The sequence below is a fragment of the Mesoplodon mirus genome (genome assembly GCF_964341445.2).
Source record: "Mesoplodon mirus genome assembly, chromosome: 11".
In the NCBI taxonomy this organism is placed as follows: Eukaryota; Metazoa; Chordata; class Mammalia; order Artiodactyla; family Ziphiidae; genus Mesoplodon; species Mesoplodon mirus.
The window spans coordinates 33,561,179-33,582,505 of record NC_138987.1 but is presented as its reverse complement, the minus strand read 5'-3'; the positions used below and the strand labels follow the sequence as shown (position 1 = coordinate 33,582,505).

The window sequence follows — 21,327 nt, the reverse complement described above, 5'->3', positions numbered from 1 at the left end:
CTAAAGATGATACAAACAGATGGAGAGATATACTATGTTCTTGGATTGGAAGAATCAACATTGTGAAAATGACTCTACTACCCAAAGCAATCTACAGATTCAATGCAATCCCTATCAAACTACCAATGGCATTTTTCACAGAACTAGAATAAAAAATTGCACAATTTGTATGGAAACACAAAAGACCCCGAATAGCCAAAACAATCTTGAGAAAGAAAAATGGAGCTGTAGGAAACAGGCTCCGGACTTAAGACTATAATACAAAGCAGTAATCAGTAATCAAGACAGTATGGTACTGGCACAAAAACAGAAAGATAGATCAATGGAAGAGGATAGAAAGCCCAGAGATAAACCCACGCACATATGGTCACCTTATCTTTGATGAAGGAGGCAAGAATATACAATGGAGAAGAGACAGCCTCTTCAATAAGTGGTGCTGGGAAAACTGGACAGCTACAAGTAAAAGAATGAAATTAGAACACTTCCTAACACCATACACAAAAATAAACTCAAAATGGATTAAAGACCTAAATGGAAGGCCAGACACTATAAAACTTTTAGAGGAAAACATAGGAAAAACACTCTATGACATAAATCACAGCAAGATCCTTTTTGACCCACCACCTAGAGGAATGGAAATAAAAACAAAAATAAACAAATGGGACCTAATGAAACTTCAAAGCTTTTGCACAGCAAAGGAAACCATAAAAAAGACGAAAAGACAACCCTCAGAATGGGAGAAAATATTTGCAAACGAAGCAACTGACAAAGGATTAACCTCCAAAATATACAAGCAGCTCATGCAGCTCAATATCAAAAAAACAAATAATCCAACCCAAAAATGCGCAGAAGACCTAAATAGACATTTCTCCAAAGAAGATATACAGATTGCCCACATACACATGAAAGAATGCTCAACATCACTAATCATTAGAGAAATGCAAATCAAAACTACAATGAGGTATCATCTCACACCAATCAGAATGGTCATCATCAAAATATCTACAAACAATAAATGCTGGCGAGGGTGCGGAGAAAAGGGAACCCTCTTGCACTGTCGGTGGGAATGTAAATTGATACAGCCACTATGGAGAACAGTATGGAGGTTCCTTAAAAAACTAAAAATAGAACTACCATATGACCAAACAATCCCACTACTGGGCATATACCCTGAGAAAACCATAATTCAAAAAGAGTCATGTACCACAGTGTTCACTGCAGCATTGTTTACAATAGCCAGGACATGGAAGCAACCTAAGTGCCTATCGACAGATGAATGGATAAAGAAGATGTGGCACATATATACAATGGAATATTACTCAGCCATAAAAAGAAAGGTAATTGAAATCTTGTAGTGAGGTGGATGGACCTAGAGTCTGTCATACAGAGTAAAGTAAGTCAGAAAGAGAAAAACAAATACCATATGCTAACACATATATATGGAATCTAAAAAAAAAAATTGGTTCTGATGAACCTAGGGGCAGGACAGGAATAAAGACACAGACGTAGAGAATGGACTTGAGGACACGGGGAGGGGGGAAGGGTAAGCTGGGATGAAGTGAGAGAGTGGCATGGACATATATCCACTACCAAATGTAAAATAAATGGCTTGTGGGAAGCAGCCGCAGAGCACAGGGAGATCAGCTCGGTGCTTTGTAGACCACCTAGAGGGGTGGGATAGGGAGGGCGGGAGGGAGACGCAAGAGGGAGGGGATATGGGGATATACGTATGCATATAGCTGATTCACTTTGTTATACAGCAGAAACTAACACAACACTGTAAAGCAAGTATACTCCAATAAAGATGTTAAAAAAAAAAAAAAAAAGAAAAAGACCAAGTTCCAGCAGAGTGTGCAGAGACAACTCCATGCTCTGCTTGTCTCAGGCAAGATCCTGCCCTGCACGTTACTCCTGTGGGTCTGTCAGGCCCACGCACGAGTTTTTAACCATCGGCTGGATCAGCGTTTAGGGCAGTAGCCAAGTTCCCCCATCACGGCTGGTCTTTGGCTTCAGAGCCTGGCTCCAGGCTCAGAGCCCTCACACCCGCGGCCTCAGTGCACCCGTGGGCATAGCTCTGTGGGCTGTCTCCCAGGAGCCCCAATGGGCCGGGCACACGGAGCTCTATTCCACGCGATGGTGCAAGGGAGGCTCTCTCACCACCCTGCTCTCGGGTGAGACCCCTCACGCGTCCGCCGCACAGCTACTGATGTGGCAGGCCTGCTCTAGGCACTGGGGATGCAGTGTGGACAGTTGGACACGGTCCCTGCCCTGTGGTGCCCAGAGAAGCCGCACTCCGAGCCAGGCCCGTCAGGATAGGGGGCAGACTCTGTGTGACTGGGCAGGGCCCTCTTCCAGCTGGGCAGGCAGCCCCATCCTGTGGGCAGAGCCTGGGCTGGGCTGGCACAGTCAGCTCCCTAGAACGATGGCTTCCATGATCTTGGTTTTGAAATTGGCCTGACTTCAGTTCCACCCTGGGTCCCCCTTGGGTCCTGCGGGCTGGATGGATGGCAGGGTGGCCCAGGACACATGCCAGGCAGCTGAGGCATCCAGGTATGGACCCAGCAGCAGGGTGGGTTGCTTTGCTCCTGGGTTAGGGCTGCGACAGGGGATGAGAAAGGGTGCCCTTTAAATGGGTGAAAGATGGACTGGCTCATCCCACAACTATGTCCTGGGTGTGGCTTCTTTGGGCCACACTCCCACCCCTGGGACTCACACACATACTGAACCACATAAGAAGAACCAAAGAGAGCTGGACAAGTGCCTCCAGAGCGGGGGGCTGGGCCCTACTTTGGAAGGTCTGGGGGATGGTGGCTGATCAACCATGCAGAACTGCTCCTCCTTCGGAAGCCACGTCTCAGTGACCTCCTGGCCCGGGGGATTCGCCAACCTGACTCCCGACCGCTTCTAACGGGCCCCTGAGTCCTGCCAGTTCCACCCCCTGAGGCTCTCTCCACCCCAGCCTTCCCTTCCCGCCCTGCCCTCTGCCACTGCCCCAGCTGGGCCACCGCCCTGCCCTCGTCAGCCATGGCCTCGGCTCCTCCTGCCTCCTTGCCCCCATGCATCCTCCATGCTGACCCAGAGTGAACCTTCTGGAGCTTGAAAGTGACTGTGTCCCTCCCATGCCCCTTCAAAGGCTCCCTTGCCCCCAGCTGGGCCCTTCCACAACAGGAATATTTTAACCTCCCAAGGTAGATGCTAGGTAACACCAAGCATTTGTTAGCTGTTAGCTGTTTATGTAAAGAAGGTGATTCAACCCTCACACCTACAGGGTGTACACTATTGTCCTTGTCCAACTAATGAGGAACCTGAGGCCTGGAGAGGTCACACATGGTGGAAAGGGAGGATGGCTGTTGATGCCACTGCCCCCGCCTCCCATCAGGAGTCAGGGAGCTCTGCTTTTCCAGAAGGCTCTGCCTGGACCACTCAGGCCATCTGCCCCCTCCCCCACTAGCAGCCCTCTCAGTGGTTCCTCCATTGGATCCCCTATGACCTCTCCCAGTGACCGCTGAAAACGATGGGCACCTCCCTTCTCCTGTAGGAGAGAGGGCGGGGTTTCAGAAGGGATTATGATCATTTTGGAACGGCAAGTGGGCTGCTCAGGGGGCAGCTGGGACATTTATGAGTAAGAGGCAAGCCATCCCAAGGAACCAAGGTGGATGCATCAGGACCCCTAGAGCACGAGTTTGATGCTAACCTGAGCACAGGTGCCAAGTTCTTTAGTCCTGAGTGCCAGTCGTGGGCAGAGCTATTAACAGGATGGAGTTTTTTGGAGGGAGTGGGGGGAAAGGGGGAGCTTCAGTCAGTCTAAATAGGTGGGGGGGCGGGTGGAGAGGAAGAGGAGGAAGAGGCAAAAGAGAGACAAGAGCCATCTGAGCAATTCCAGAAGAGAGGTGTACCCAGACCCCTCCCCTCAGATCTGGGGAGAAGTCTAAGACTTCCTTAATAAACATGTCCAAGGGGCAGGCATGCTCCATTAAGGGCAGAAATTTAAACCCACAGGAATCTGGGGATATGTGTTTTATTTTTGGTTTTAACCACAAAAGTAACTCAGCTGGCTATTTTAAGAAGGGGGAATAAAAACACTGACAATAGTTACCAGTTCTAAGACAGCCCGCTGACTTGCCCAGCTCTGGGCTGTTGGCAGTAACCTACGGAGGCCCTGCCCTTGTCCCCAGCTCCTGAGGAAGCTGGGCCCTGCAAACCACCTGCTGTTGTCGGGGGCTGGCGGGCGGTAGATGGGGTTCGCCGGATGTCTTTGTGTCTGCTCTGTCCTCTCCACGTGGGGCTGGTGCCCGCACAGCCGGGCTGGGCGGTGGCACAGCTTTGGAGTGGGATGAGCCTGGCCCCACCTCTGAACTCGGAGACCACGGGCAAGGTTCCGAGCCTCGGAGTCTCAGTTTCCTCATCTGTGAAACCGGAAGAAGACTGACTGCCTCCCTCACAGGTGTTGGGACTCCTCAGTCAGACAATGTACGTATGGTGTCAGCTAAAGGGCAGCAACAGGTCGCTGCTAAGTCCCATGACTGTGACTTGGACCGAGAGCAGCAAAGAGTGGCCACCAGACACTCTCCAGCTCTGGGGCCCTGGTGTCAGCCCGCGCATCCTCGGGGGCACCCTGGGTATCTGGCGAGCCTGCCCTCTCGGCCATGGGGGAAGCCCTGCTTTGCAGGAAGCCATTTCTGCGGCGATCAGGGGACCCGTCATCAGCACTGTGGATGCGAGTCACACTGACCAACTCCTGCCAGGTCAGCCTGAGGGCAACAGCCTAGAGCCTTCTCCCCATCACCCTGCGTGTTCACTCACCAGGGTTCTAGCTGAGGGTTCCAGCTGCTCAATGCCTCCATCATCACGGCCACGGCCCTGGCTCAGGCACTGTCTCCCACCCAGACCTGGACCGTCACCTCCACACTCTCCTCTTCCAACATAAATCCAACCAGTGCTTTTCTCTGTCTAAATGTCATCCATGACCCCCCACTGCCTGAGGGTCAAAAACCGGACCTTTTCAGGGGCTGAGAGGGACAGCCGGGGCTGAGCTCAGCCCTGATCCACTGTGTTGTTCTCCCTCCCTTTGAGGGCCTTGTTCTTTCAGGCGTTGGGGCTTCTGCCTGGGATGCCCGGCTCCCCTTCAGGCCGGCACTGGTTCACAGGTGATGACGAGCCCACCCCCCACCGGCCCACCACACTGACTCGCTGGGCTGTCACCACACACCAAACACAGGGCTCTGCACTTCACAGCAGCTCCGCCGGCCGTCACCACAGCCCCTAAGGCAGAGGATGGGTACACTGAGGGGCACAGAGAGGCCAGTGGCTTGCCCATGTTCACACAGCTTGTACGTTGCAGAGCAGAGGTTTGAACCCAAAGAGGTCTGGTTCCCAAATCTGTACCCTTAACCACTAGGTTATGTGCCTCTTGAACATACTCAGCATGTGTCACGCAGGCCCCGGGAGCCATCAGAGAGCAAAACCAACCAGGTCCCGCCCTTGGGAAGCCTACAGTCTGGTGGGCGGCCACAAGTGACATTACAGACGGCAAAAATGCCCTGACGGAAAAGAGCAGGCGCTGAAACGGCAGAGGGGCTGAGATTCAGGCGTGCCGATGGGGACAGCTTTTAAGGCCCTACCCCAGTGTCGGCCCCACAGTGTCACCTCCAACAGGGAAAACCGTGCCAGGCCTCATCCCGCACTGCGGCAGTAACACCGTGGACAACAGCGACCAAATGACCGGCCTTCGCTGCATGTCAGCCTGTGCAGGACGCGGCGCGGACCTCTTGTCACTGCCCTACAGCCCCCACCACGTGTGGGCACAGCTGATGCCCACACCTGGCAGTGGAGTACGGGGATGCAGAGCCGGGCCCGGGGGCCTCTGGACCCGTGTGCTCTCCCTCTGCTCTGCCCCCGCCTGCCTCGGCTGGACCCTGAGCTCCGGGGACATCTCTGTGTCACCGGGGCCTACCCTCTGGTGAGAAGGAGGGCAGAGGGTCGGCCAACGTCTGCCAAGGAGTGGCCGAGCCTTCAGACCCCCTCGCTGCCCCAGTTCAGGGCTGAGCACCCGTCCCCACCCCGTCCCGGGGAACATTCCTCATGTTTCACTGACCCTAAGCTCCCTTGTCTACTCTTCTTTTTTTTTTTTGGCCACACCACATGGCTTGCATGATCTTAGTTGCCTGACCAGGGATCGAACCGGAGCCCTGGCAGTGAAAGTGTGGAGTCCTAACCACTGGACCGCCAGGGAATTCCCCCCTTGTCTACCCGTGAGCCTCTCTGATATTGGGATGTTTCTTACAAACGATGACCTGTCAGAGCTCAGTTGGTAGATTTTTCTTTCTAGATTCAATCAAATATGGTTTGTAAATAGTAAGGAACTGTCTTAAAGGTCAAGGCCGATAGCAGCCCTAGTCCCACCTTGACTATGACCAGGTCTAGGGCAGGGCTCACCCACCAGGGGGATAGGGACAGAATGGGAGTTAGCTGACCGTGATCAAGCAAGCAGTGACACGGTGCGTCAGCTCTACCCAGAGCTCCCATGGGGGCCCTCTTTCGAGATCCTTCTCCCATGACTGGCACCCTTGCCAAGGTGCCCACAGCCGTTTTGTTTTTAGTCCACATTCATGGAATGTCATCTTTCCAGTGTAACGGCCACCTACTAACATCACTCAAAGGAACCATGGTGAACCTCTGAGGAGATTTCCTTCTAGTTTTTACGGTTTTCAGGCTTTAAAAAACACATCTGTATCATTTTTTTTTAAAGTGTGTAATGGTATTGTGATCATGGCTTGTTTGTTGGTTTCTAAATGGGAATCCTATTCCATACCCTTAAGAGACACGCTGAAATATTTATGAATGAAATGATATGCTGTTTGGAATCTGCTGTAAGTAGTACCCACCCCTTTGTTCGCCTCCGCTCACCCCCCCCACCAGCTGCCTCCATCCCTTGCCCAGTGCCCCTTTATCCCATCTGCCCCCCAGCTGCCTTCTAGATGCCCTCTTCCCGCCCATCTATTCTCCGTCCTACGACACGCTCTGAGCAGCTACTGTTTGTCCAGCCCTGTGCCAGGTGCTAGAGAGGCAAAGAGGGAGAAGAGAATCCCTGCCCTTAGGGAGGCCCTACAGCGGGCAGGGAGAACAGCTGGACAGGCGTGTTCAGTGCAAAATGACAGGTGATGTGACTGAGGTCAGTCTGGGGCGCTGGGGGAGCCAGGAGCAGGGGGTCAGCACCTCAGGGGAACCGGGAAGGCTCCGGTGAGGAGGTGCCGACTGAGCTGAGCACAGAGCACAAGCTGCCAGGCTGGGGAAGGTGAGGAGGGACGTTCCTGGTAGAGGAAGAGCACGTGCTGAATGAATGAATCCGTGATGAAACCTCAGGGACGGCGGGAAGAAGAGCAGAGACGAGGGGCTTGAGGGTCAGTCTGAAGGACCTGAGGGAGGGAGAAAAGGCCGTGCTGAGACCGGGAAAGATCCAGGAGCCCAAGGGAGGCTGAGGGTCAGGAGGGAGCACGGCAGCCGGAGGAGAAAGGCAATGATGCCAATGGCTTGGCAGACCAGTCCTCAAAGCCAGACAGAGGGAATCGGGCACAGACACCCCCTAGCCTGCCCCCCAGCCACTCCTTCCTCTTCCCCACCCAAAGCAGCAACCCCTCTCCCCTTTGCCAGACCCCGGTCCAGGAGTGGGTGAGCTACCCAGTCCGGATCCCTGGGGAGTACAGGGTGTCGGCGGGGCCTTGTCAGGGAGGGGAGAGCCTTGTCTACCCCCCACCCCTCGGGTCTCCTCCTGTCCTCTCTTCTGGGAGCCAGCATGGGAGCACGGCGCCTGGAGCTTGGGCTGAGGAGGTGACACGCTCCGGACACAAAGCCAACGTATTCAGGACAGAGAAAGAAAGAGCCTGGGTGTTGCAATACATCGCGGATCTGTCAGACCAATCCTGGAACTGCCGACCTTCCAACTTCTGGCCAGGTAAGCCCAGTGCGTGGGGCCGGCTCGGCTGTGTCTCTCTGTCACAGCCGAGGTACCCCGAAGCCTGGTGGCAGGCTGCGGCGTGCAGACCGGCCTTCTCCCCGCTTCCTCCTCCCATCGTCTGGGTCTTCTGCCTGCTGCTCCCTGAGGGGCCTGCCCTGACCCCCAGAGGGCCTTCCCCTCCACGCTGGGCCAACGGCATTCTGCGCACACCACAACTACAAGCTCTGCTTAGTGTTACAGTAACCCTATAGCATTTACTTCTTTGTTTCTACGTCTCTCTCATTAGGCTGTGAGCTCAAGGATGGAGTTTACAGCTTGTGAGTCATTGAATTCTCTACACCACACAGGATGACCGGGCCTGTGAAAAACCTGCAGGATGTGTTTGATGAATGACTGAATGAAGGATGAGGCCATATTCAACACGACCATAAGCCCTTAGAGCACCTTAATTTAAATGAAGTACTCCTACTTTGGCCCTCATTGATCCCTTAGTAGCGGTTGTGCAGAAATCCTAATCTTTCTTCAGCTCAGCAGTCCTGTGAATATTTTTAAAAAGCACCATGTCCCTCCTTCATCTGACCTCCACGTTACCATCCTCAGTTCCTGTGACCACTCCATTGTGGAAGTGACTTCTAGAGCCTTCACCATTCCCACTGATCCCCCTGGGACACTGCCCAGCTGTGCTGTCCTCCTGGAAACAGTGTGGGAACCCATTCACCTACCCACGTGGGATATGGTATTTGTGTTAATTCACCCTGTGACTACACTGGATGTTTATCAACTCTACTGCATGGAACTGACTCCTGCAGAGCTTGTTGCTGTGAAAGACACTCTCCACTGGCCCACATTCTTCAGCTTTTCTAGTCTCCCTTGCAGCCAGAAGAGGCCCTGTGTTCTGGCCACGGAGATGTGAGTGGAATTTTCTTCCCAGTGGCTCCTGGGGAAGGTTTTCCTCTCCTGATAACAGAGGCAGCACCAGAGGGTGCCTTCACCTGTGCTCTCTGTTACATGGGGGCTAGCAGGAGGAGGAAACCAATATGCTGAAGGTTGGGGTGGTGGGTGGAGAAATACAGAAAGAACCATTAGGAACAAACTCATCCTAGATGGACCCTGAACCCAGACGTTTTCACTCTAAAGGAGACCCGCCAGGTCCCTTTCAATTCTAAGGGGAAGCAATGAGGTGGGGAAGTTAGGAGAGTGGGATCTGGACACAGACAAATCCCAGTACAAGTCCTGACTGGAGCACTCACTAGCTGTGTGTCCCTGAGTGAATTCCTTAACCTCTCTGTGCCCTCGTTCCTCCCCTGCAAAATAGGGATAACGAAAGCACTCACCTTCCAGCGTTATGTGAGGGGGAAATGAGAGAACGCACTTCACGTGCTTTGCATCCCACCTAGCACAATAGCCAACACCAAAACAAACATTACCAACTACAAAAATATCAGCCTAAAAGTCACTGTTTGAAAATTTCAAGCATGCCCATAAAATAGATTTTTAAATCACATACATGCAGAAGCCCTTCATTTTTCCCCAGCCAGCAAACTGTCCTGAAGCCTATTTTCCAAACGAATAGCTCTTTCCAGACCTAGCGTGGAAAGTTCCATCAGTCTCCTAAGTTGCTGAGCCATCCTTCCTCAAAGCCCTGGCTGCCCCTCCCTTGCCATTTTGTAACCACAGGCCACAAAAGGAACTCTAAATACTTTACAGAGGCATAACTTTGGCAACCCACAATTTTAAAGCTGATATAACTAACTATAGTACCTAACTGAAGAAAATTTCAGTTAGATGAAGGACGGCTTTTAAAAAACTATCTAGGTAAGAAGGAGCAAGGCCATGAAAGTAGAGAGGCTTGAAGGGGCTGGTCAAGGTGTCTATGACATTCTTTTTTTGTTCCCCCAACTCACGAATGTAAAAGATGTTACTGACAAATGTGTGTATGTAGGTATGTATGTACCTATCAAGAGATTTAAGGAATTGCTTGTGCTATTGTGGAGGCTTGGCAAGTTCAAAAATCTGCCGGGTAGACCAGCAGGCTGAAGACCCAGAGGACAGATTCAGCTTAAGTCCAAAGGTCGTCTGCTGGCAGAATTTCCCCTTCTTGGGAGGCCAGTCTTTCTTCTATTCAACGGACTGGATGAGGCACACACACACTACGGAGAGTAATCTGCTTTTCTCAAAGTCTGACTTAAATGTTAATTTCATCTAAAAAATACCTTCATATAAACATCTAGATTAACGTTTGGCTAAATATCTGGGTACCATGGCCTGGCCAAGTTGATACATGAAGTTAACCACCCCAAGGGTTTATCCTGCATCAATACATCAAGTTCCACTGGAACAGGGGACACCTCTGTCCGTCCTTCAATTCTCCTGGTCTCAGCCTGTGTGGCCTCGCTGGCTCCCTCCTTCCTTTCTCTACCTCCCCCTCAGGAGCAAAGCCCAGTTCCTCCCCATGGGTCTTGCACAGGTGCTTGGCTCTCTGTGGCATTTTTGGTGCTTTATCAATTGTCAAGTTTCCCACCTCCGTGGGGGAACAAGCCCCCCCGGAGGTTTCCTCACTTGCCTGCGGGATATTGGCTGGGAAGGGGAGGAGCTGGCACTTGAACCCAGATCTTCTGATGCAGGGTCTAAGCTCTGACCCTATTCAGACTGCTTACGTCCCAGGGGTCAAAACGTGCCACCTGGGAATATGCTAGGTGGGCTCATAAAGACATTTTTACGTGGGCAAACGTAAAGACATTTTTAGAGTTACCTATTTACTTGAATGTCGAGTAGAAGGGAAAAAACACGAACTAGCTTATCAAAGTCATGATTTCAGGATACAATTACACAGGATAAGGTCAAATTTAAAAAGGTGGGTGAACAAAAGGAAAACACTCTGAAAATGAAACTAAAGGTGGTAGACGAAGGGCAGGAGTCTGGAGAGTGCTAGCCTAGACCGAGGCCTCCTTGGTGAGAAGGTAAAGAGTTAACTTGTCCTGAATCCTCCTGCTTCTCATGGGGCGATGGTCCCAGGCTAATTAGAAGACACTGAGGGTTTTTGTTTTTTTCTAAAACCAGAAGGACGGAACTCCAGGACTTTACTCTTATTTCTTTGAGCTCAGGGAGGGAACAAAACCTATTCACCAGTTCCATCTGTAGGGTCAGGCAAAGGCTTTAATTCCCAAGTGAGAACCGGCTCCACCCCACAGCCTGAAACCTGACCTGTCTGTGGCTGTGGCTGCCACCCAGCTTGCGACTGCTCATTCCCAGCGACACCAAGACCAGACAGAGGCTGTGCTGGAGCCAGGGCCCTGGGTGGGCACCTGGGCTCTGCCTCCAACTTAGACTACATCCCAGCAATGATGACAATACCGGGTAAAAAATCACAACAGCTAATAATTACGGACAATTACTGTCTGGCGGGCACCGGGCCAAATGCTTCACAACGTGACAATACCACAATCTCCCAACACAGCAATGCAGCAATCCCAACTGATACGTGCTATTATTATCCTTATTTTTTAGTCAGGAAATTGGAGAACAGAGAGGTTAAGTAACTTGCTCCAGGTAACAAAGCAGGTGAAGGATAAACCAGGACTCAGACCACCTGGCCTGACTCAGGAGCACATCCTGGATGCCTTACTATGTACCATGCCGCTGACACAAAGCCCTTTCTAGACATTAGTCCCTGTTGTCCTTAAGACAGAAATTTTGGGTTCTAACCTGGCGCCAGCACTTATGGATCAAGGAGTTGGAGCTTCAAGATGCAAGGGCTCCCCACGGCACAGAGTGGGAAGCGGTAGAGATTCTGACTCAGGGGGTCCAGGGCTGGAGCATCCTCAAACATCTCTGACGGGGTGCTCTGGGACCCCAGTTTGAAGAACAAAGAACTTAACCATTCTGCCTCTGGCTAAGAGGTCAGCAAACTATAAACCCACGTGCCAAATGCAGTCTGCTTTTGCATGGCCCACAAGCTAAGGATGGTCTTTACATTTTTAAATGGTTGAAAAAAATCCAAAGAAGAATAAAATTTCATGGCAAGTGAAAATTACATGAAACTCACATTTCAGTGTCCATAAATAAAGTTTGATTAGAACACAGTCATGCCCTTTCATTGACTTATTGTCTGTCTGCTGTCGTGCTCTGATGGCAGAGTTGAGCAGTTTGCAGCAGAGGCCATATGGACCATAAAATCCAAAATATTTACTATCTGGCCCTTTACAGAAAAAGTCTGCAAATCCTGGCCTAGTCTACCCTGCCAGCCATGCAGCATCCTCCTTACAGCCTCCCTCCCCTCCAACCTCTGCCTTCATACCTCCAGGGTTGAGGAGCTCACTCCCAAACAAGGCAGCCAGGCCCACTGTGAAAGGTGCTGGCACTGAGCTCCTCTGGTAACCGGACACTCTGCCCTCTAAGCCTGTGCAGTCGGTTCTATCGCCCCTCTGCAATGCCCATCCGTGTGCTTTCTTTCCTCTAGCATCAATCCTTCCCTGTCCTCATCGTCCCCTCAGCTGTTCAATTCTCTGGGAAACAGAGGGAGAACGGTGGCACCTCTGTGTTACAGGTAAGGGAGGCGGTGGAGAAGGAGTGTGACATAGTCAGCAGTGGAACTGCAGCTGGACCCAGGTCTCCTGCCGCCCAGCCTGGTGTCCCCTTGACAACCTTGCTTGAGTGTCCAGTTTGGTTTCCACTCATCACTCCCAAAATGGCAGCCCCGAGGGCCCGAGGTGTTCTCTTCCTGCTAATGCCTATGGTCTCTTACCTATGATGCCTTCTGGTGGCCCCCCTGGCTTGGCCTTCGTGGAACTAAGGGTGGCTCTCCCCGACCTTTCACCTCTCCCATCCATCCCAGGACTCAGTCTTAGGCTCTGGGCTCTCTGCCTGGTCCACCTTGCTCTCCCCACCCGCTACCAGGGGCTGGTCCCCAGGCACTGCCCGTGTTTATCACCTCTGCTGCTTGCAGCTCGCTCTCCTGAGTCACCTGCATCTCTAGTTCAAAGTGCCAGGGCTGAGCTGACAGCCTGAAGTGGAATATGGGGTTATTGGGTTGCCTTCTGACGTCTCTCTATAAGACACAGCCAGTAAGGGCTGTCCTCAGAGAATACCTGGGAAGGGTTTTTAAATCCTTGGAAGAAGAGGGCTGTGTCAACACCAGCTAGTACTCAGCTATCTGTGATCCTTTCAGCCCCAGGCTGCTGCCCACGGGGAAACGGGAAGCTCTCCTGATAGATAAGGGTGTGTGGACAAAAAATGTCACCCGCCATTTCAGTAAACAAAGGCAGCTGTGGCCATCAAGCCGCTGGCCACTGCACACCCTCCCCTCACCAAAGGTGCACCTGAGTGGAATTCAGGATGGAGAAAAACAGGATATTGGCACTAGATACTGAAGATGCATGTCAAAGGACTGATTTCAATAAGCCCAGACTCTTCCATCTTCCCACACAGAGGAAAGCCCTAAAATCATTAACTTGAGATGTCTGTTTTTTGTGATTAAAATAATCTTTTGATGTTTGACTACTTTTTTTTTTTTCCCCAGCAAAATCTCCTGTATATCTTGGCTCCTCCGTCACCTCTTTGGAACAGCCCCTCAGAGCTACCTGAGAGGCTGCCTCGCAGGCTGTGATCCTCAGTAAGGTCTCCAGATAAAACATAATTCTCAACTTTTAGGTTGTGCATATTTTTCTTTAGTGGACAGGTGAGTGACCTGGAAACGTGCACAGGTCCAGGTGTGCGTTGCAATCAGAAAAGCTAGTCTGTGGGTCAAACAATAACTGGATGTTGGAGGGCTGGGATGCTGCATATTCCAAACAGGTGTTCATCAGCCAGAGGCAGTGTGGTGAGGGTACGAGAGAGGACCTGGGCTTTGCAGCCAGAGACTCTACTGAGCTGTGAAACCTTGGGAAGTGACACCTGCCTTCAGACTTACCTTTAGTGACATGGGAAAAAATAGCAAAACCCTGCAGGGTTGAAACTGAGTCCCCCTAAAAACCGACTTCCTCTGCCGAGTTCCTGATTAAGCTCTCCATCCAAAACTACTCCCTTTCTCGTCCCACACCTGTTCCTCTCAAGATGGATGAATATCAAAGAAAAGGGGGCTTTGAAACTGAGCGGGACCCTGTGGGGTCCTTCTGGGCACAAAAGCTTTTCCGTGTCCCCTATTTCTCGTTTGTGGGAAAAAGTCTTCAGCCTCCTAAATCTCCCTGAGTGCCGAAGTGCAGATTCAAACAGTTACTAATTAGGGAAGGGAGGGAAGGCAAAAACAAAGGAAAGGCAGTCAAGAAACAATGGTGCGGCGATAAAGCAGAGTCCCAGCTCCTCCTCGAGGGATTTACTTAACAATCTGATACAAATCTCTGAGTTCTTCCTTAACAATCTGATACAAATCTCTGAGTTCTTCCGCTGGACCTGGGGGTCCCACCCAGGGGGAGGATGGTGACTTCGGGCCTGCACAAGCAGACCCCAGACTGGAGGGAACCAGAAGGCTGATGCCTGAGATTCCTGGAGCACCATCATGTCACCTCCCCACCAACCAATCAGAGGAAAGTTACAAACCCTGCACTCCCCCCGACCCCGCAACCAGTTTTGCCTTTAAAAACTCCTCCCTGAAAACCATCAGGGAGTTTGGGTCTTTTGAGCACGAGCAGCCCATTCTCCTTGCTTGGCCCTTGCAATAAACCTTTCACTGCTCCAAACTGTTTGGTTTGTTTAGCCTCACTGTGCATTGGGCACACGAACTTGGGTTCGACAACAGGGTCGTGATACCAGCGTGGCACCTGGCATTTGCTCACGAACTGTTACTTTCCTTTTCTCCTTTCTTTCCTCCTACTATGTGCCAGGCACCATGCTAAGAGCCAAGGGTCTGGATCAGAAAGGTACAGCACCTGCCCTCAGGAAGTCCAGGCTAGCCGGGGAGACACATGCACAACTACTAACAGAATGGGACAGCGCTTTATTAGTGTGACGACGGTGAAAATAACAAAAATGATGATGATGTCTCCCCAGCACTGACAATGTGCCAGGCCCTCTCCACGGAGCAGCTCACTCCACTCTCACAACCGTCCTGAGAGGTGGATGCTGGTATAACCCCCATCCCCCCAGGAAAGAGCAGAGGCTCAGAGCCCAAAGGCAGACAGTGAGGGAGCCTGCAGAGCTAGGGCGATGGGAGGGCACAAAAGCAACGGCTGGATCTGAAGGCGTCACAGAAAGCCTCAGGGAGGAGGTGACGATGCCCGGGGCTTTGAAGGATGCACCCGGAGCAGGCAGAGGGAGCAGCAAGCACAAAGGGGTGTGGGTGGGTGGCTGGGGACTTTGTGAGTTGAGAGACACTCACCCCTGATTAACACCGTCAGGACCCACTGTGCTCAGGGCTGCCAACTGGACAGGGCTCTACTCTCAACAGAGAGATGGAGTTGGCAGGCTTGAGAAGAGATTATTTCACCCTTGCAGTTTACAGAAATGCAAGCAGCTAATACTAGGTCATTAGTAATAGTAAGCACAGCTGGGCTTCCCTGGTGGCGCAGTGGTTGAGAGCCTGCCTGCTGATGCAGGAGACGCAGGTTCGTGCCCTGGTCCGGGAAGATCCTACATGCCACTGAGCGGCTGGGCCCGTGAGCCATGGCCGCTGAGCCTGCGCGTCCAGAGCCTGTGCTCCGCAACGGGAGAGGCCACAACAGTGAGAGGCCCGCGTACCACCAAAAAAAAAAAAAAAAAAAAAATAGTAATCACAGCTGATCAGGGCTGTTGCCGTCTCTTTATCGAAAAAAGAAAAGAAAAAAGGAATACTGAGGGTATTAACTCAAATGGCAGACATTCTTCATTTAATCCTACTTTTAGAGCTTCTTCAGCTTTGGTTCAGATATCAGGGGCTCAGGGCAGTTCATCTCAGCTTTCCTATCGCTTCACTGGGGTCCTTGGGTGAGTCCTAGTCTCCACCTCCCCTCTCTGGGCCTCAGTCTCCTGTATAAAATGAAGGGGATGGGCTAGAACAGAGGGTTTTAATGTGTGGTTTCCAATCCAGTGGCCACCTCAGACCTATAGGGTCACAAACTCTGGGGATGGGGCCCAGCCTTCGATGCTTTAACAAGTCTTCCAAGGGATTCTGATGAGAGCCCTGGGTCACAAGAGCCCCAGGGTAAGGATCATTCCTGCAGTAAAACTTGCTCTGTGCTCTAAGGTATTAAGGGTTAGTAACTCTTTGGACTAAGTTATCTCTTGCCCAAGATAGGCAACCTTTCAGGGTAAGAAAAGAAACTGTTTTCTTTGACCATCTAAAGCTCAGAGTCCAGATGAGCTTTTCTAGAGAGGCTCAGGCACATGTGGCTGACTGTGAAGGCCAGAATTTTTTTGGGCGGGGAGGGGTAGGAAGTCTCAAACTTGGCACGTGATGAAAGCAGTGGTATCTGCAGCTAGAGAAATAAAGATGAGAGACAAGCTGCCTTCTCTTTTCAGCTCCAAAACAATGACTCACCTGTGCGTGCGTGCGTGCGTGCGTGCGTGTGTGTGTGTGTGTGTGTGTGTGTGTGTGTGTAGTAGGTGGGGCAGGGCGGTGGTCCTGAGAGGTGCAGCTTCCCCTCTCTTGTCCAGGAGCTTCCTGGTGTGTAAATTCTCTACTGACAGCCTCCTCTTGAAGACATTTCATTACAAAACCTCAGAAGAGCCACAAATGGCCATGGGGGCGATTTCAACAGAGCTGGGTCAACAGACTTAAGCGAGGTTTGGCTTCCAAGACAGTAAGAATGGAAAGAATATCTTGTCTAAAAGATCCAATTTTCCCAGTTTGAACTTAAGGCTAAAAACCATCAAAAAGTTGGAGAGAGTTTCACAGTACCGCCCTGGGCTTGTTCATGTAAGGAGGCACACCCACACTGCCCTGGAGAGGTGTTAGCGGTTTGGGTCATGGCCTGTGGGTCCTCTCTGCATTTGTGGGCAGAAATGAGTGCCTATGAGACCAACTGTCCAGCCATTTTCAGGAATTCCGGACCCTCACTTGGCGGTGTCTCAGTAACAATAATAAATATTACCACTTTCTTTCTTTTCTTTTTTCTTTTTTTTTTTTTTTTTTTTTGCGGTACGCGGGCCTTTCACTGTTGTGGCCTCTCCCGTTGCGGAGCACAGGCTCTGGACTCACAGGCTCAGCGGCCATGGCTCACGGGCCCAGCTGCTCCGCTGCATGTGGGATCTTCCCGGACCGGGGCACGAACCAGTGTCCCCTGCATCGGCAGGCGGACTCTCAACCACTGCGCCACCAGGGAAGCCCACCACTTTCTCTTATATAGCATCGGCCACGTGCCAGGCACTAAGTCCTTTACATTTATTAACGAGTTTAACCTACACAACAACCCCACGGAGGTAGGGATCATTATTATCCCCTAATCACAGGTGAGGAAGCCTCCCTACAGAGGCAACGTCACAGAACTAATAAGTCTCCCGTCAATAGGGGGCGAGAGATTCAGGAGACCTGGGCTCTGAGTGAGCCAGTGTCTAGGCCACAGGGCTTGGCCGTCCCTTCTACTGAGAAATGAGGGAGACCGAATCAGGTGGTTTCTAAGATCACTTCCAGCTCAGAGTCTGCGACTCCATGCGGTCCATTTGATGCCGGTTGGTGAGCGCGGCCAAGGCCGGCACGTCCTGAGGCTTTGGCCTGGCTTCCTCATGGAGCGGGTTCCTCAGCGTCTAGCCCCGGCCTGGGGGAGGCAGGGCTCCCTGTCCCCCTCCCCGCAAGACGCCCACCCAGCCGCCAAGCCTGGTCCTGGAGAATGGACTTCCAGCCCTTCTCAGGTATCCGTGTTCGCAGCGCCGAGTGAGCCAGGAATGAGACGGCAAGGGCCCAGGCGGCGCGACCTGCGCTGGGGAGGCGACGAGAGAAACATTCGAGGGGCCCATGGACTGCAAAACCACGCAGTCCCTTTAATCCCCCAAACTTTCTCCCTGGATTAGCGACCCTAGCAGCCGCACATTGGCTGAGTCGCAGCCGCCCGGACCCGCCTTCTCTCTTTATCTATTGGTTGCTGTAGGCATCCATCACAAGCCGAGGCTTCTTAGTGGGCCGCGGCTTTTGTCAATCAAAACAGGCGGGAGGCTGGGCGGGGCCAGGTCAGGGAGAGACACTCCAGCCTCTTTCCTCTCCCTGCCTCCCTCAGGTGTGTAATTGGGGACCTGGAGGCACGCCTGGGGGCCGGTGCCGGGCGCGGAACCCTGCGCTGGGGCTGGGCCGGGCCCCGGGGACTTACCGATGCGCTGTCCCACCGGAGAGCTGAACGGGTTCCCCAGGAGAAAGTCCATCGCCACTGCTGCCGCTGCCGCTGCCACTGCCACCAAGCCGGGGAATCAGCTGACAGCAACCACCAGCGCCGGACCCGTCACGTGACGCGCCGGACGGTCCTCGAGGAGGCGCGGCTGGGGCGGGGCGGAGGGAGTCTGGAGCCGGCCGCAGGCCCCGCCCCTGACGTGGAGGGTCGGCGCCTCGAGGCGGAGGGCGATGACCTCACTGCGGTTTACTCGGCGTCGGTGGACGTCACGCACGACTTCGGGCGGCTGCAGGCCTGGGGCGCTTGGGTCTAAGCCACGCCTTTCACGTCTTTTTAAGGATTTAGGGGCGTTGTGTTTGATCTCTACACACCCAGAAAACCCAGTCTCAGACCAGGGAAATGACTTGGGTAAGGTTACCCAGCAAGCTGAGACTCCAGCTCTCGCTCTTAGTTTTAGCCTCTAGGACCTCACTATGACTACACACCCACTGCTGGGTTTGACAGCCTCTCTGGCTTGTTGTCTCCCTGCCCAGAGAAGACTCTTCCTATTTGAAATCGAGGTCTCCCGGCTGCAAAATGTATCCTCTTTGCAGCCCGGATTCCCTTACCTCAAAATAGGAGGGAAGGGCCAAGGGTTTTGCGACACCTTGACACTGAGACCCAACTCAGTGAATTGCAGCTAGGGACGGGCTAGAGCCCAGGGTGGCAGAAAGCACACAGATGTCACGAGTGGGTCCTGGGACCCATCTCAGCCATTCATTTACTGTGTGATTCAAACAGCGGGTTTCCATTTTCTCTGGATTCTGGAATTAGGTCAAGGACCTTTCTTTTTTTAGGTCACTGGCTCCTTTGAGAAAGTGTAGAAAGCAGCGGAGCCTTTCTGAAGAAAAAAGGCAGAGATACAATTTGACCTCAGGGAGTTTCTGGGGTCCCTGAGGTGCAGCAGTGGACCCGAAGCTAAGAATTAAGAATCTCAAAGGCTCTTCCCAGCTTTGTAACTCTAATATCTTCTTCAACCTTCTCATGTGCTGTTTCAGCTATGTCATCTACTCATTAGATACCAATATTAGATCTATTGGTTATTTTTTTTTTTTTGCTTCTAATGACATGCACTCCAAAAGATACAATAACCACTGCTTTGGTAGTTTGGGTTACTGCAGGATGCTTCAATATTTTGGGGGCATATCTGTGAATTTTAAATTTGAAAGGCTAGTAAACTGCAGAAATTTAGGACGATAGAAAACCTGAATTAGAACTTAATCACTTCCGTTAATCTGAGCAGTCATAGGGGCTGACATCTTTACCATACAACTTAAAAGCTTTATGGAGGTCATGTACTTCTGTGCTTTGAAGTGTTTTAATAATGCCCATACCCCCAGTAGTCTAGGTGCTCTTTGAGGGCTGGGATGCTATGTCCCTTTCTCTCACTGTTGTCCAGCACAATGACTAACGCATGAAAATCTAAATCAATCTACCTTTCTGTAACGGTATTTGGACTATAAGGGGGGATGTACACTTAAGATGATCTTCATGTCAGGTACCTTCCATGTTTTTCTTCATTTAAACATATTGCTTGGTTGTATGGAATATATTTAGCATTATTTTCCATTGGATTCTTCCATTAACAGCCTTTTAACATCCCCATGTTGGGTGGTGATTTAACCAGAAGTTCTTGCCTTCTTGCACCACTCTGGTTTAAAGTGATTATGGCAGATCTTGGCTTTCTGCCAAGAATAAAACAGCCATAAGTTTTATCCTTCATGGTAAGAAACCATATACCCCCAAACAGGGACTGAAATCATAGCTGTATGCAAACAGAAAGCTATTTAGCTATTATATTAGAAATGGAAGTGTGTGGATTTTGTCAATACAATAGATAGGAATGTAAATTGCAAACATTAAGTGTAGTACAGAACTAATTAAAACTATGTGTTCAAAGTGTTTCCTAACAGGAACAAACTCATTTAGTAAAAAGTCTGTTTTAATTTAATTTTTCCTTTTAAGTGTTTTAGCAATATCAATATCAAAATGCCAGACATAAGAGGGAGGAGATATGGGGATATATGTATATGTATAGCTGATTCCCTTTGTTATAAAGCAGAAACTAACACACCATTGTAAAGCAATTATACTCCGATAAAGATGTTAAAAATAAAAAAAATAAAAAAAATAAAATGCCTTCCTAAGGATAAAAATGTTTAAGTCCTTTAAAATTGACATATTGCATAAATGTAACATAATTATATCCTTTAAGTAATTTTAGACAAAAAAAATCAAGATACTTTGTCTCCAAAGCTTAAAGACAACAGGATGACAAGAAAAGTGAGGTCTGTATCGTAAAATCCAGCTAGGACAAAAGGACATTTGAACAATGAAAAGGTCTGACAGTTTTCCTACAATCACATTTGCTCAGGACTGCAGATAATGGAGGATTCTGATGAATTACATACACAATTTAACTTTGAAAGTGGCCTGGGGTTGAAGAGAGCCTCAGCTTTGGGGTCAGCTGTACCAGTGTGTTTATTCTGGCTTTGCCATTTACGTAGCTGTATAAACTCAGGAAGAGTACTTTTCTGCATCTGTCTCCTCATTTGTAAAGGGGGATAATATTCATAAGGCCTTGGGGAGGATTAAGTGCAATAAAATTGCCAATCACTCTAGTCATTCAGTAATATAGCGGTCTCTTTTTTGCTGCCTCTCCATAAGAAGTGAGCCTTTCAACCAATCATAGTATTTTGCTACTTACAACTGTTAACAACCTTGTGTTTGAATTGAAATTTTTACTTTGAAAGGTCTAATCTCATATATTGAATGTTCACAATACTACTAAACTTCATGTCAGGCTGGCTGGCTTCAAGGCTTGGAGACAGGGAAGTGACATTAACACTATTTTACAGATTAGACTGCAGATGCCTATAAAGATTAAGTGACCTATCCAGTCCAACATCACTCAGTAAGGACAGTACTGAAACACATGGTTTAGCACAAGATTTGGATGTGATTCTTATACAAGACTGATATGTATTTCTTGAGTTAGGCCAACAATGTAATGTACAGACAATTTCATTTGCCAATGAATAGAGCTACGCTTATCAGAGCCACTGGCTTTGCAGTTTGCAAGAGAGAAGATGAGAGTCTGCACGT

General features: G+C 50.6%; 1 protein-coding gene across 1 annotated transcript in view; it reads right to left on the bottom strand.

The window, feature by feature from the left end:
* TOM1 (target of myb1 membrane trafficking protein) overlaps positions 1-18,311 on the bottom strand; it is a 46,600-nt gene extending 28,289 nt beyond the window's left edge. The window contains exon 1 of the mRNA XM_082634995.1: positions 18,166-18,311. Within this exon, the coding sequence (XP_082491121.1) occupies positions 18,166-18,217 (52 nt within the window). The 5' untranslated portion in view covers positions 18,218-18,311. The remainder of the gene's footprint in view (positions 1-18,165) is intronic.
* Positions 18,312-21,327: the final 3,016 nt, after the last annotated feature.